The 12,843-nt window shown below is 38.1% G+C and overlaps 3 protein-coding genes and 3 non-coding genes across 8 annotated transcripts; 1 reads left to right on the forward strand and 5 right to left on the reverse strand.

The window, feature by feature from the left end:
* Positions 1 to 633: 633 nt before the first annotated feature.
* Positions 634 to 704, reverse strand: Trnac-gca. The gene has a single exon. It is a non-coding gene; the product is annotated as a tRNA-Cys (tRNA).
* A 2,060-nt stretch (positions 705 to 2,764) lies between these two features.
* Trnac-gca lies at positions 2,765 to 2,836 on the reverse strand. The gene has a single exon. It is a non-coding gene; the product is annotated as a tRNA-Cys (tRNA).
* Positions 2,837 to 4,340: 1,504 nt separating this feature from the next.
* Positions 4,341 to 5,827, forward strand: LOC108606095. 3 transcript variants are annotated; one of them, XM_017995940.1, is made up of 4 exons: positions 4,341 to 4,592; positions 4,671 to 4,753; positions 5,514 to 5,649; positions 5,703 to 5,827. In XM_017995940.1, exons 1-4 carry the CDS (start codon positions 4,481 to 4,483, stop codon positions 5,807 to 5,809), a joined length of 438 nt encoding a protein of 145 aa, XP_017851429.1. In that variant the 5' UTR covers positions 4,341 to 4,480; the 3' UTR covers positions 5,810 to 5,827. The 3 variants fall into 3 exon arrangements, with proteins under 3 accessions (XP_017851429.1, XP_017851431.1, XP_017851432.1); XM_017995942.1 differs by having other exon boundaries at positions 5,517 to 5,649; XM_017995943.1 differs by having other exon boundaries at positions 5,514 to 5,653; positions 5,703 to 5,755.
* On the reverse strand, positions 5,820 to 6,100 carry LOC108606097. The gene has a single exon (XM_017995944.2). It carries the CDS (start codon positions 6,076 to 6,078, stop codon positions 5,953 to 5,955), a length of 126 nt encoding a protein of 41 aa, XP_017851433.1. The 5' UTR covers positions 6,079 to 6,100; the 3' UTR covers positions 5,820 to 5,952.
* Positions 6,101 to 6,284: 184 nt separating this feature from the next.
* Positions 6,285 to 6,357, reverse strand: Trnac-gca. Its single transcript has one exon. It is a non-coding gene; the product is annotated as a tRNA-Cys (tRNA).
* A 731-nt stretch (positions 6,358 to 7,088) lies between these two features.
* Positions 7,089 to 7,530, reverse strand: LOC108606025 (proline-rich protein HaeIII subfamily 1). The gene is made up of 2 exons (XM_017995851.2): positions 7,347 to 7,530; positions 7,089 to 7,293 (listed from the first exon to the last, which is right to left on the reverse strand). Exons 1-2 carry the CDS (start codon positions 7,413 to 7,415, stop codon positions 7,168 to 7,170), a joined length of 195 nt encoding a protein of 64 aa, XP_017851340.1. The 5' UTR covers positions 7,416 to 7,530; the 3' UTR covers positions 7,089 to 7,167.
* Positions 7,531 to 12,843: the final 5,313 nt, after the last annotated feature.

Consider the following 12,843-nt stretch of genomic DNA (forward strand, 5'->3'; position numbering starts at 1 on the left):
GCTGGCTGGCTTCTTCTTCTTTCTTTTAGCATTTCAAACAATGAGCTGCGGCCGCTCATTCGCTGGCTAAGCTGCCAGCCTCCCCACACACACCACATTTGTCTGTGTGCAACGCCAGGCACCTGAGAGCGCAAGCAGTCCGAGTAGCGTAGAACAGCTGTCTTGTGTTCCTTTTGCCTACTTCTTCTACTTTTGCTGCTCGCTTGCGTCTCGCTCTTTTCGTTTGTGTTACGTGCCGCGAGAGCGACTGCGCTGAACGCTTTACGCAGACTTATATTCTTATACAGTGATCAATGTTGCGCTGCACTTATACTATTCTTCTTACGTATACAATCAGCGCCATTGCTTTGCTAGCGAGAGCAGCAGGCTGTTTGCGTTCGCTTGCGCTCGATCGCTCTTCGCTGCTGCTGCTGTGCGAGCATCGCTGCCAGCGTACGCTGCTTTTGCTTTGCTCTTTTCACTGCCAGCGGACAGACACTGAGCGTCGCCATTAAATTGCCTTAGCTAAGTTCAAACAAACTAATTTAAGCACAAAGGCTTTGCACTGCTAAGTTTGTACTAAAACACACTTAAATTAGTTTTGTTGCATAAATAAAATAAAATAAATTAAGTAAAAAAAAGTATTAACCACAAAGGGGACACCCGGGATTGAACCGGGGCTCTTCGATCTGCAGTCGAACACTCTGCCTCTGAGCTATATCCCCGCATATATTATAAATGACAATTAATTGAAAACAAGCAGTTGCTTATATAAGTCCATTGATTAGCTGTGTGAGAACAAGTGCAACTAGCTTAAGCCTAGGCAAAGATTAAACTGTATGTGTGTGTATGTGTGTGTATGTGTGTTTGTGTGCGTGTTGCCGCTGACTACAGCCAATGAGTAGTATGCTAAGCTTTTTTTTTTGGGACAACGACCTGGGCATAATATTTTGTCTAATGACAATTTTAACAGCTGTTGTGTTTCTCTCTGCTGCTGTCAGCGCGTGGGTGGTGTGGGGGGTGTGGGTGTCGCACATATTTGAGGACATAAATAAATGTCAAAAAATGCAGATTACTTATTAACCCCTGTGGCGTGCCCCCAGCCACAATTGCGCGGCTGCTCTAGTCGATGCTTTGGAGTCGATGCCGTCGCAGTCGAAGCTAAAGCTGAAGCCTTGGATATTATTCATTAATACAAGCTCGCGCGCCAAGCCAAAGGCAATCTGCTTGCCACCCCCCACACACACACACACACACACACACACACAGCAAGGTGGCATGCCTCATGCGGCGGCGACGGCGGCGGCGTCGGCAGCGACGCTTTTGCCACCTTGCAACGCGTTGGGAGAAAATTATTAGCTCTTTGGTAATATTTTCTTGCATAAATTTTTGTATAATTTTTGTGTTTTTTTTTCGCTCTCGCTCTCACTCTCACTCTTTGTCTCTTTGCTAGCATCTTTATAATTTCATATTTGTCGGCGTTTCGCTGGCTCGCTTTATTTTCAATTTAACCCTCATTGTTGTTGTTGTTGTTGCTTTTTTATTCGCTTTTCATTTTTTCGCTCTCGCTCGGTCGCCCGCTCGCTCGCTGGCATAAAAATTGAATCCTAATCCATGAATATAGATGATTATTATATGCCCCCCACCCCTCCTTGCCGTAACGCGTTGCGCAACCAGCGGGATGGCAGCCATTAGAATATTTTTGTCTGTGCTGCTTGCTTCGTTGGTAATTTTCCTTTGTTTTGCAGCTCACGCTAACCGACAAATGGGCAAGCAGGCGCACGGAGGACACCCCCCCCCCACACTCACCCACTCCCTCTACTCCTAGAGCTACGATCGCGTACGAAATAAAACGCCGCCGCCAAAGTTGTCGTAAAATTTTGTTATGACTTTTTCTTATTGCCATTCACCGTTCGCCATTTGCCATTCACCATTCGCCGTCGTCGTCGTCGTTGCCGCATTCTCGAACGCATTCGAAATGCTGTCTGTTGCTTTTTCCCCCACCCCCCGAGCATATCCCCACCCACTTTTACTTGTTTCTTTGCATTTTTTTGGTCTCTTTGGTTTTCTTGTTTTTTTTTTTTTGGTTGGCTGCACATGAGCAGTGTTTGGGCTTTGGGCTGTAAGGTCGTTTTTAAGTTACTTCCTGCTGGTATTTAAAGTTGTAAAAATTGATGGGCCCTCTGCTGCGCCACCCACCCCACACTCCCACCCCCACTCGCCCTCTCCTGCTGCTTCAGCTGTTGCAGTTTCGAGCTGAGCCCATCATCTATTGCCGGATTGTGTGGCCGAGATTAGATTGAAATTGCCAAAAGCCCAACCAAGTTATGAGCGAGCGAGTGTAGCGAAAATATTCAAGAAAGTATTGCTTACTTAAGTAATTCCAAAAGAGCGAGAGGCAGAGATAAAGACAGAGAGAGAGAGAGAGAGAGTTAAGCAGCAAATGAGTTAAGCCAAACAACTGTTTAGAATTTCTAGCTTATACTACAAAATAAATAACTAATTAAAATATAAACAACCCACCTGTAAATAATAAACATAAAACTACTATCCGTACATAGCTCAACTAATTTAATATAAAACTACTGTTAAAAATGATGTCAACATCGAATAAGAAAAATTTTAGCTTAATGCCCCGTAGCTATAGCTGAAATAATTTGGCTCCGATTACAATTTTATATCGTCTTCGCAGCAATTATAAATAAATAAATAAAAATAGCTAATTATAAAAAATTATATAAAATTTATTCATTGCTAACTATTTTAAAAAAAAATTTATTAACAAAGGGGACACCCGGGATTGAACCGGGGACTCTTCGATCTGCAGTCGAACACTCTGCCTCTGAGCTATATCCCCACTTATATTATTAGTAAACTGCAGCTTACAGCAATTAATTGAAAGAAAACTTACATAAGTCAATATGTAATTAATTAAATTATTTTATTGTATAAGGCAATGCCATTAACTTTCCATTCAAAGCATTGGAAATTCAAACAAAGCTAAGCTACTAAATTTGTCATTAAGCACTGAAGTTTGCTTAGCCCGAAATTGTTTATGAAATTTATATAAATAAGCTTACCTGTTGTTGCTTTTATTTTAGCTTGAATATCAAATATTAAAAGTTCACTGAAATAAAAAACAAATTTATGCATTAATTATACAAAATGCAGCAAACTTAATTATTATTATATTACAATAATTAACACGCACATTAATAATAATTAATATCTAAAATAAATAAACAATAATAAATCAAAATGATTTTCAAAGCTCAAGACCGTCAAGTTTAACTTACATTTATTTTTGTAGTAAATTAAAATGACAGCAAAAACAAATGTGCAAATAAATTTTAAGTTGTTATAAGCTTAAAATTAAAGTCAAAAACAGACAAAAAATTAAGCAATTGACTAAAAAATAAATGTTTGTTAACTAGTGTAATTTCTACTAGCCCAGCCGCTTTGTTTATGCTCAGCAAGTGTGTGAGTGAGATAGCGAGAGTTTATAATGGCTATGCGCAAAATTCAATATAAATAAATTATTAGAAAATTAACAATTTTTGCAATTAAAACTACAACTAAATTACAAATGCATTAAATTTGGCAACACGCACACACACACACACACACACACACACACACACACAGTGGCAAGCAAGCAGGTCATGTTGGCTTAACGAGCAAATAATAATGGCCAACAGCATTTGTAATAACAATAATGAAAAGCCATTTGGCCATTTGCTTGTGTGTGTGTGTGTGTGGCCATGTGGCCAACGGCTATAACAATTAATTAACAAATAAAATGTCAATTAATTTTACAAACATTGCATGCAAAAAATACACACACACATGCGCAAACAAAAAAAGCTACAACAATAAAATGGAAGCACACACAAACAAACAAACAGATATTACGCATACGCCGCGTAATGCAAACAGCAAAAAGCTGCGCGGCAAATTTGCTCATTTATTTATGATTTCAATTTCAATATTAAAGGTGCACGTGTGTGCTTGTGTGTGTGTGTGTGTGTGTGTGTGTAATGTTGGTGAAAGCATTTTTTGGTATTTTAAATATTTAATTGAATGATAAATAAATTTAAGCACTGCCCATGCATAAATATAACAAAGCCCCAACGAGTAAGCAATAATATTGTAAACTGTGTGGTGTATGCAAAAAAAGAAAAGCAACAACAACAATAAAATTGCTGAAAACCAATGAGTGTGCGAAGCGGTCACATAAATATTTTTACAACACACACACACACATATAAGTGTGCGCCGCCATTTTGTTGCAGTGTCTGCGCTGCATGCAATTTAATTATTATATTTTCTTGCTTTATATTTATTTGCACATTTGTTTACGATATTTACCCCACAGCACATAAAACTTTATATATCTATTTTTATTTTGCGTCTGGCCAAATATGCAAAAGAGTCTGTTGCTTGCTCTTTCCCACATTTAGCTTGGGGAACAAGTCGGCGACGCCTTTGCTTTCAGTTCGATATGAAGTTACGTCTGTCCAAATTCTTTTGGGGCATAAGTCTGCGCCAGGGCTGCTTTCTGATTGCCTTCACCAGCGTTTGCATGAAGTTGGTTCATCTATCCTATGGCCCAAGTAAGTAGCAAGCGCCAAGCTAATCCAGCCCAGCCCCCTCTCACTATCCCACTCTCTCTCACTCTCTCTTTCTTGCAGTTCCGCTTGTGTATCAGTTCTCTGTATTTGTCTATAGCTTTCATTTGTCTGGCTGCATTTGTCTTTGGTTGAGCGCTGCGATTGTAAGCGAAATAATTTGATACAACATTTGAATATAAAAGTGTCAAAACTTTAAGTTCAAACTTAGCTTGTAGTAGTGTTGGTAAACATGCTTAGCGAAAAGCAGTGCTGTGTAACGAGCAACAAGCTCAACAGCATTTAACTTTAAATACTTTTAAATATTATTATTTATTTGTAATGCATTCATTTTATGTTTATGTATTCATAAAGTTTTTAGTGCTTGTTGTTTATTAATTACTGCTTATTTATATTTTAATTAAATTTTAAAAAAAATTTAGTTAGTCTTATTTTTGTTTAAGTAAGTTTTGCTACTTTAGATTAATTTGATACATTTATATTAACAAGAAATTTATGCACTTTTATTGTATTAAAAAACATCAGGAGTTTTTTTTTTGCACTGCTTGATATTAAAAATTAATCAAAATTATTTAAAATGTAAAAAATGCATTCAAAATAAAATGAGAATTATAGTTGACTCATTTAACATGCTTATGAAATGTTTAGAACTTGAATTAAAATACTTATATTAATTATTAATTCTACTTTATTAATTATTAAATTTATTCATTAGTTTTTGTATCTAAAAAACTAAATTAATAATGTTGTTAACATGCTTTTTTATTATTATTATATATAGAATGTTGAATGGTAAAAGAAAATAATTAAAAGTATTTAAAATTCAATTCAATGCGCTGCCTTTTGGTTTTACTTTAACTTTGTGGAATTGTCTAGCATAACTAAATTTATTTTAACTATTTACAGCAGATGTCACCTATGATTGTTGTTTATCTATTCGCCGATCTTTTGCACATTGTTTTTAGCTGCAGTGTTGCTTATTTCTGGGTGAACGACAAGAGCAATACGCTCTTTGAAATTGTTATGAACTTTGTTTACATGGGCAAGTGACTTGACAACTTAACCGAACAACTAATTGTTTATAACTATTTACAGCGCTTAGTGTTTACTTTTGGCTTGTAGCGTACTCATACTTTAAACAATGCAGGGATAATGTCCTGCCCGAAGTAACTGAGCGCATGTCAACAATAATTTTAACCTAAATTCAATAAATAGCAAGTTTGGCATTTTCTATTGTTTTTATTCTCTATTTGCGCCTATGGAAATTTCGCTTGTTGTTGTTGTTGTTGTTGTTGTTGCTGCCAGCTGTACAGGACACACATCCTTGGGTTATTTTTTTGGCTTTTCAGCTGGTTGTGCTCTCTTGGCTTTGTATGAGCTGCTCCAATAAATTGACACACACAAAATAGATGAAGATATATTTAAAGCAATGCATGCTAAATTTCAAGAATGTCAAAAAATCATCAGACATGATTCACACAATTTTTGATAAAAACAACAACAAATTTCGAATAAATAAAAAGGATTGACAGCAAATAAAAAGGCATAGAGAACGGCTGGGCTAGCTTTAAGCTCTTAAATATATTACGAGTAGCTAGTTAGTTCGTTAGTTCACTAGACATAGACTAAGTTATAGATTAAGTTGTAAAATTAACTTATAAAAAAAAAATTGTTACAAGGGGACACCCGGGATTGAACCGGGGACCCTTCGATCTGCAGTCGAACACTCTTACCTCTGAGCTATATCCCCATATAAATATTTGCTTAACTATATTATTAATTAGCAGCAGCTTATATAAGTCTATTGATTAGCTGAGTTATTAATTAAGTTGCCAATGCTTTAAACAAAATATTTGTGCAGTTCAAATAAATATAAACGATATATTTGCAGTGTAGCATTTATCGATAAACCGATATTTGTTGGCATTAAGCCAATGATAAGTTTTTTTTTTTTTTTTAATATTAATTTAAATAACAATATATACCATACAGAACAATATGACATAGACTTTTACGTATACTTGATTTAAAATCGTTGCTTAGGCTGAAGTAACTTAAAAAAGGACAATTAAAGATTTGTATATAAAAAAATAAAAATATTCACAACTAAATATTTAATTATTGTTATAAAAAATTGCATGTTTTTCTTTACAACTTTTATATATTATAGTAATGTAGTTATGTGGCGCCTACCAAAAATATATTTAACAAAGAAATTAACCTATGATTACTGAATAGTTCCTAGAAATGGCAATAACCCAATGCAAGCAAATTTGAACAAAGACAACTAAGCAAGTTCTAAACACCTTTCAGCCAAAAACAAGCAGCGCAATGGGCCAAACGACTGTGGATGTTGCCCCAGCTTAGACAAGTCTGTCTAACTAATGTCAAGCGCAGTAGCCAACGCAATCGTTTGCTAACTATCTATTATATATTAATTAACCCTCTATTAAAATTAAATAAATTTGCTGCTTAGCTTTGCAAATTATTTATATAGTATATTCAGCTTTTTGATAAATTGGAGTAACAGAAAAAAAAATTACAGCTTGGTATTGAAGCTTTAGCAGCTAGCTGGAGTAGTCGTCGATTGTGGCGGCATTGGTGGTGCACCCGATGGCGGCGGTCCACTTGGTGGCGGTCCACCAGGACGCCCACCTGGGCAGGGCGGTCCCTGTGGCTTGGCAAACTGCAAAGCGCCATCAAGTTAGTGATTCCAATTGGGGCTTAAGCACAACTTACCACATGGCCAGCATTGCTGCAAAGCAGCAGCAGCAGCAAGCTGATGAAGTAGCTCAGATGGAAACGCATGTTGTTGGCTGAAGCGTCGAATAACGTTTAATGTTTCAGTTAGCGCAGTTTTAGCTTTTATAGTTTGATTGTGCGGCCTCGCGTGTCGAATTGTTTGAATTTTAATTTTTGATAATTCGATAGGAAAGCAATTTGATGTGCTGAAGTCATTAGGTGATTATAAAATGATTTCATTTCATTTTTTTTAATTGTCAATTTAACTGTTAGGCTTGAGTGAGGAAATTGAATTACAAAAATAGTCAGCGCACGTGTTATCAATTTTATGAATCTATAAATAGTTGAAAGTATACTTTGCTTGAATTATTATGCGCCCCTTGCGCTACGCCCATGGCAACAGCTGCTGCTGCTGCTACTGCTGCTGCTTCTATTGTGAATCTGTTTGCCTTTTCGTTGTTTGGCTGCAGTTCATTAAACAATTATAATTATATTGCCAGACAGCAACAACAACAACAACAACAACAATGCCCAACAGCAGTTGCTAAAGTCAGACACTGCGTATGAGTAATAATATTAATAAGCCATCTTCGCATTTTTGGCCAGGCCAGGCCCACTGCATACACGTAGACAATGTAAAACAACACGGCGTATGCGTAATTTGCTTGTCGTTATTATTTTACGGCCCAACAACTTTTTGGCCTTATCAACGGGCGCTCAAGGCGCCAAGCCAAAAAACTCTGGCACAAACTTTTTCCAGTGGCAGCGGCAGCGCTTGAATTTATGTGCTAGAATTTCACACCTTATTGCGTTGCTGCCGCTGCTGCCGACGTCGCTGCTGGCGACCTTAAAACAATTAGCGTTGTTTTTATTGCAATTGCTTAGGTGCTTCTTCGTCGTCGGTCTTCGCTGCTTCTTTTGTTTTGCTTGCAACCCAATGCCAATCTCAAACTTGACTCGACTGCGCCTTAGTCCTGGCTTAATTGCTAGCAATGGTTTGTGTCCTGGCTACCTGCGCTGCTGCTGCTACTGCATTGTGGGCTCAGATTCTTAAGCCCACACACAACAAGCGACTTGGATGCTTGTACGAGCTTCACGCTTGCCCATAAAACTAAAATAATAGCCAGCATAACATTTTATCTACCGCAGTAATAAATATGCACTTAATTATAGCCAAACAAGCAGCCACCACACACAGCAGCGCTCGACTTGCAAATTTTAAAGGCAATAAAGCAGCGCTTAGCTTAGAGTTAGAATTAGTGCAGTGTCTAAACAACAAACACTTACCGAACGCCCAAAGCAAGGCTTTAATCCCGCTGGATAGCCTTTGTCAACGTAAGCACGATCAGCACAATAATTGTTGCAATTACAATAGTAAGTAATATATAAAAAAATACACACATGTCACACGTTCAAACAATAAACAATTCAATTTGACAATTGAAGCTCTTAGGCTCTCAATGACTTGCACTACAAAATTGAAGAATTGAACAAGTTAAAGCGCTAGCACAAGAGAGAGCGCAACGCAAGCAGCGATCATTATGGAGCTACAGACAGCGCTGAGCACCTTTGCAGTGAGCGCAAGCAAATGAGAGAGAGCGCGCGAGCAAAAGTAAAATTCGTGCATTGCTTTCGCTCGTCTTGCCTTAGGGGCGTCGCTAAGGGGGATGTGCGCTTAAGCCCCACTAAATCTCGCACTGACTACGCACATGTTTTGTCTTCATTGGTTTGCTTTGTCTGTCATTTAGTTTTCAGTTTAGTTAGAGGCGTAGCTAAGCATGAGAGCGCGACGCAAGCAGCGATCATAACGAAGTTACAGACAGCGCTGAGCTAGTGCAGTGAGCGCAAGCAATTAAGAGAGAGAGTTCATGGCTTTGCTTTCGTCTTGTCTTAGAGGCGTCGCTAAGAGGGGCGTGCGTCTAAGCCCCACTAAATCTTGCACTGACTACGCACATGTTTCGTTTTCATTGCATTGCTTTCATTGTCATTTAGTTTTCAACTTAGTGAGAGGCGTAGCTGGAAGGGGTGTACGCCTAGGCTCCTCTAAGTCTTGCACTAGCTACGCACATGTTTTGTTTTGCAGATCTCATAAAGGCAAATGGCGTTTTGTTGCTCGAAAGGGAACTGGTGTTGAGTGCAGTTTGTCAAAGCTATTTACGTGTAAATAATTATTTATAATAAAATATTTCTTGTAAGCAGCGCAGCCTTAAGAACAATGTTTGCTGTGAATTAAAATAGGGCAAGCATTTTGTTAATAATTAACAAGAAGAGTAGAAGTAGTACTAAAATTAAATAAAGGCTATGTTAAACACTTTTATAAATTTGGCGTAGCAGCTGAACTTTCGTTTTAACGCTTTGAGCCATTGAATTTTATAACTTTTAAATGAATCGGCTAAAGTATAAAGTTGATTATAGCTTGTTCGATTTGTTTTTTTTTTTCTACTATATCAAGCATTAAAAGCATTTAAATAATGCCAAGTGTTTAGCTGTTTTGTCTTGCCGATTATATTTGTTTATAAACAACTTGAGCCTGAGTATGGTATTCAATACAAGAAGCTCTCAGTCTCGTCTCAGTTGCCACAAAGCCCAAAGCCCAACAACAATGGCAAAGCCCCCTCCGCTAGAAAATGAACAGAGCTATTTGAGTAGAAGTACTTGCTGCCTAACCATTGCCATGACCATGCCCATGCCACAGCGCATAACCGTTAAAATTTGTATATTTTGCGGGGAGCCCTAAGAACTTCCACCCGCACAACCGCCCTACCCTCCAAAATTGCGAGGCACATCATGAGCTCGTCAGCATTGCTGCCTAGCCACCTCCATATATATATATATATATTTGTATGTGTGTGGGTGTGGGTGTGGCATTGTTGTAGCTGTGGTAGCTTGGGTACTTAGCGGTTATAATAATTAAAATGAGCAAAAATAATTTCAGCTGAAAGCATCGATGAAAGGCTAAAATGCTCAATAAATGGTGCGACAAAACAAAAGAAGAAAGACGGGCATTAATTCACTGCTTGTTGTTGCACCCCTGCACCCCACCAAGCACTAGTTACCCAGGGGGGCAATTAAAGTAGCTAAAAAAGTAAAAAGTTGCGAGCAGCAGCAGCAGCAGCCAAAGTTTTGCCATCGATGACTTTGTCAGGCTTTTGTAGCTGCCTGAAGTGGCGCTCTGCCATGTGATATCGATGTCACACACACAAAGAAAGGGGCAGAGAGAGTGGGAGAGTTCAAGTAGGTGGGCGTGGGCGCCCACAGGCAGTTGGCAATGCGTAAAAGTGTTAACCAAAAGCAGTTAAAATTACAAAAGGCAACAGCAGACGACGACGCCATCGCAATGGCAACACAAATGAGTAATGAAAGGGGTAGCGGGGTTGCTTTTCTTGGTAGGGGTGCTTTTGAAAAATTAACACCTAATATCCGCAAAATCGCATCAAAGTATTGTTTGGGAGCTGGGAGCGCGCAAAACTTTGCGATTTCTTAAAAGTGTCGTGAACCAAAGCCAAGCACCCCCAACCCCAAGCCAAACTCCCAACTCCCACCCCAGACTCAACCCCACCGAGCGCGCGCTGGCAGCTGTTTTTACTTAGTTGTAGGCGTTATTAGCAACACTTAAGTTGCCTGGCAGTCGTCGAGTCGTTTTTTATTCCAACACCTACGCATGCTGTAGACAATGCCCCCAAAAATTGTTGCTGAGTTGGTTGGGTGGGTGTTTTGAAACTGTTGCTTGCTTTGCTGCTGTGTGTGTGTGTGTGTGGGTGGCCAATTGTTGGGCTATTGTTTCAGTTTTGGCGGCGCTTTTGTTGTAAATTGACACCACAGCCAGCAATGAGTTAATAAGACGATAAAAATGTTAACACCTCAAGGCACCAAGGCGCCCCATACCCTGCAAAAACAAAAAAGGCGACACCCAAGCCACTCAGGCATTAAAAATCAAAGCTTACTATATGCAAAGCTCGAAACCTAATTACAACTACCTCCCACCCGCAAGGGGTGGTAGCCCAACCCGCTCACTCATATGTTAACCTGATACCGTTAAGCGCAAAAAGCAATAAAGTCTGCTTAACAGCCAAGGCATATATAATACCATAACACACAGATATATGTATATGTGTATAGTATATAGCTTATATATATTTTTATACATATTTTTAATTATTTTCATTTCATGTCTTTTAATTAACATGCCTAATAAAACACATGCCAAAAAGCAGGCTTGATGGGTTGACTGGGTGCTGGTTGGGGGGAGGAGAGTTGAATTTCAAAACTTGGGTGGTGCAGACACACACACACACACATGTGTGTATATGTGAGAAAAAAAGCATAAAAAGATATTGTCGGTAGCGTCTGATGTATGCAAATAACACACACACACACCCTCAACCCCCTTTGATAAACACACACACACACATGCATGTAGAAGAAAACTTGCAAAGCCTTTGAATCGTGCACTGCCTGCTAAAAATCCCAAAATATAAATAATTAAAAAGAAAATGTTACTGGCAAATCAAGCAAAAACCAACAACAAGCTTCGCTCTCTCTCTCTCTCTCTCTCTCGCTCGCTCGCTCAGTTGCTGCTCTCTGGAGTGAGCGACGAGACGAGACATCGCTTATAATTATGAAAGCTGCCTACCCTCATACCCTCTACCCCGCACTCTTCCTCACTCTTTGCGGTTTTTACAAATGCATAATGCTGATTACGGGCAATAATTTTATGAATTTATGTAAACGCTCCCAGTCGAGTCGAAGCTCGAAGCTGGAAGCTCGAAAGGCGAAGGTGTGTGCTGTTCTTCTGATAAGCGGGATAAGTCGCCTGCCATTCTGATATGTGCTCTCATTTAATATGTATATGTGTATATGTATGTGTATTGCATGTGTGTGTGTAAACTCTTTAAACGTGTGCACGCTCCCTATCTGCAGCTCAGAGTAGCTCATAACAAATTATATGCGTCCCATAAGCTTTAGAAATTTAACAAAACAGAGCAAGCGAGAAAAAAAAGGAAAATATTTTGTTTCTAATATGCAGCACATTGATTTGAAAGTTTTCAAAGCTAAGTAAATGAACATAACAAAGTTTGCACTTCGCTTAGAATTTAGCGGCTACTTTAGTTCATAATAAATTGGCTAACATTTAAATACTTATTTTAAAATAAATATCAATTTTTTAAAAAGTACCTTAGTGAAAATTGTCTATTTAAAAAGCAAAAGAATATTTTAGTATATATTATATATTTAGTAATTGTTTTTTTTTTTAATTGATTTTAATAATTTTTTATTTATTTATTGCTAATTCAAATTCACCTAGGCGTATGTAAATAAATAAATAAAGTTAATTCGTTTGAAAAAGATTACAGAAATATCTAATTATCTAATAATTTTTTTTTAACATATTAAAATATCTAATGCACACTCAACTGCAGTAGCAAAAAGTTTGTTGCTATTGTATTAAAATGTTTACAAAATATTAATAATACGCACTGTTGCCCATTAGACG

Source organism: Drosophila busckii, chromosome X (assembly GCF_011750605.1).
Source record: "Drosophila busckii strain San Diego stock center, stock number 13000-0081.31 chromosome X, ASM1175060v1, whole genome shotgun sequence".
Lineage (NCBI taxonomy): Eukaryota > Metazoa > Arthropoda > Insecta > Diptera > Drosophilidae > Drosophila > Drosophila busckii.

Bases quoted from the DNA above. Each gene is read 5' to 3' on its own strand.
- LOC108606095 (XM_017995940.1), top strand. From the start codon at position 4,481: ATGAAGTTACGTCTGTCCAAATTCTTTTGGGGCATAAGTCTGCGCCAG. The intron at 4,754-5,513 runs GTAAGCGAAATA...AACTATTTACAG, and splicing joins TTTGGTTGAGCGCTGCGATT to CAGATGTCACCTATGATTGT. The intron at 5,650-5,702 runs GCAAGTGACTTG...AACTATTTACAG, and splicing joins TATGAACTTTGTTTACATGG to CGCTTAGTGTTTACTTTTGG.
- LOC108606097 (XM_017995944.2), bottom strand. From the start codon at position 6,078: ATGTCTGATGATTTTTTGACATTCTTGAAATTTAGCATGCATTGCTTT.
- LOC108606025 (XM_017995851.2), bottom strand. From the start codon at position 7,415: ATGCGTTTCCATCTGAGCTACTTCATCAGCTTGCTGCTGCTGCTGCTT. The intron at 7,294-7,346 runs GTAAGTTGTGCT...GGCGCTTTGCAG, and splicing joins GCAGCAATGCTGGCCATGTG to TTTGCCAAGCCACAGGGACC.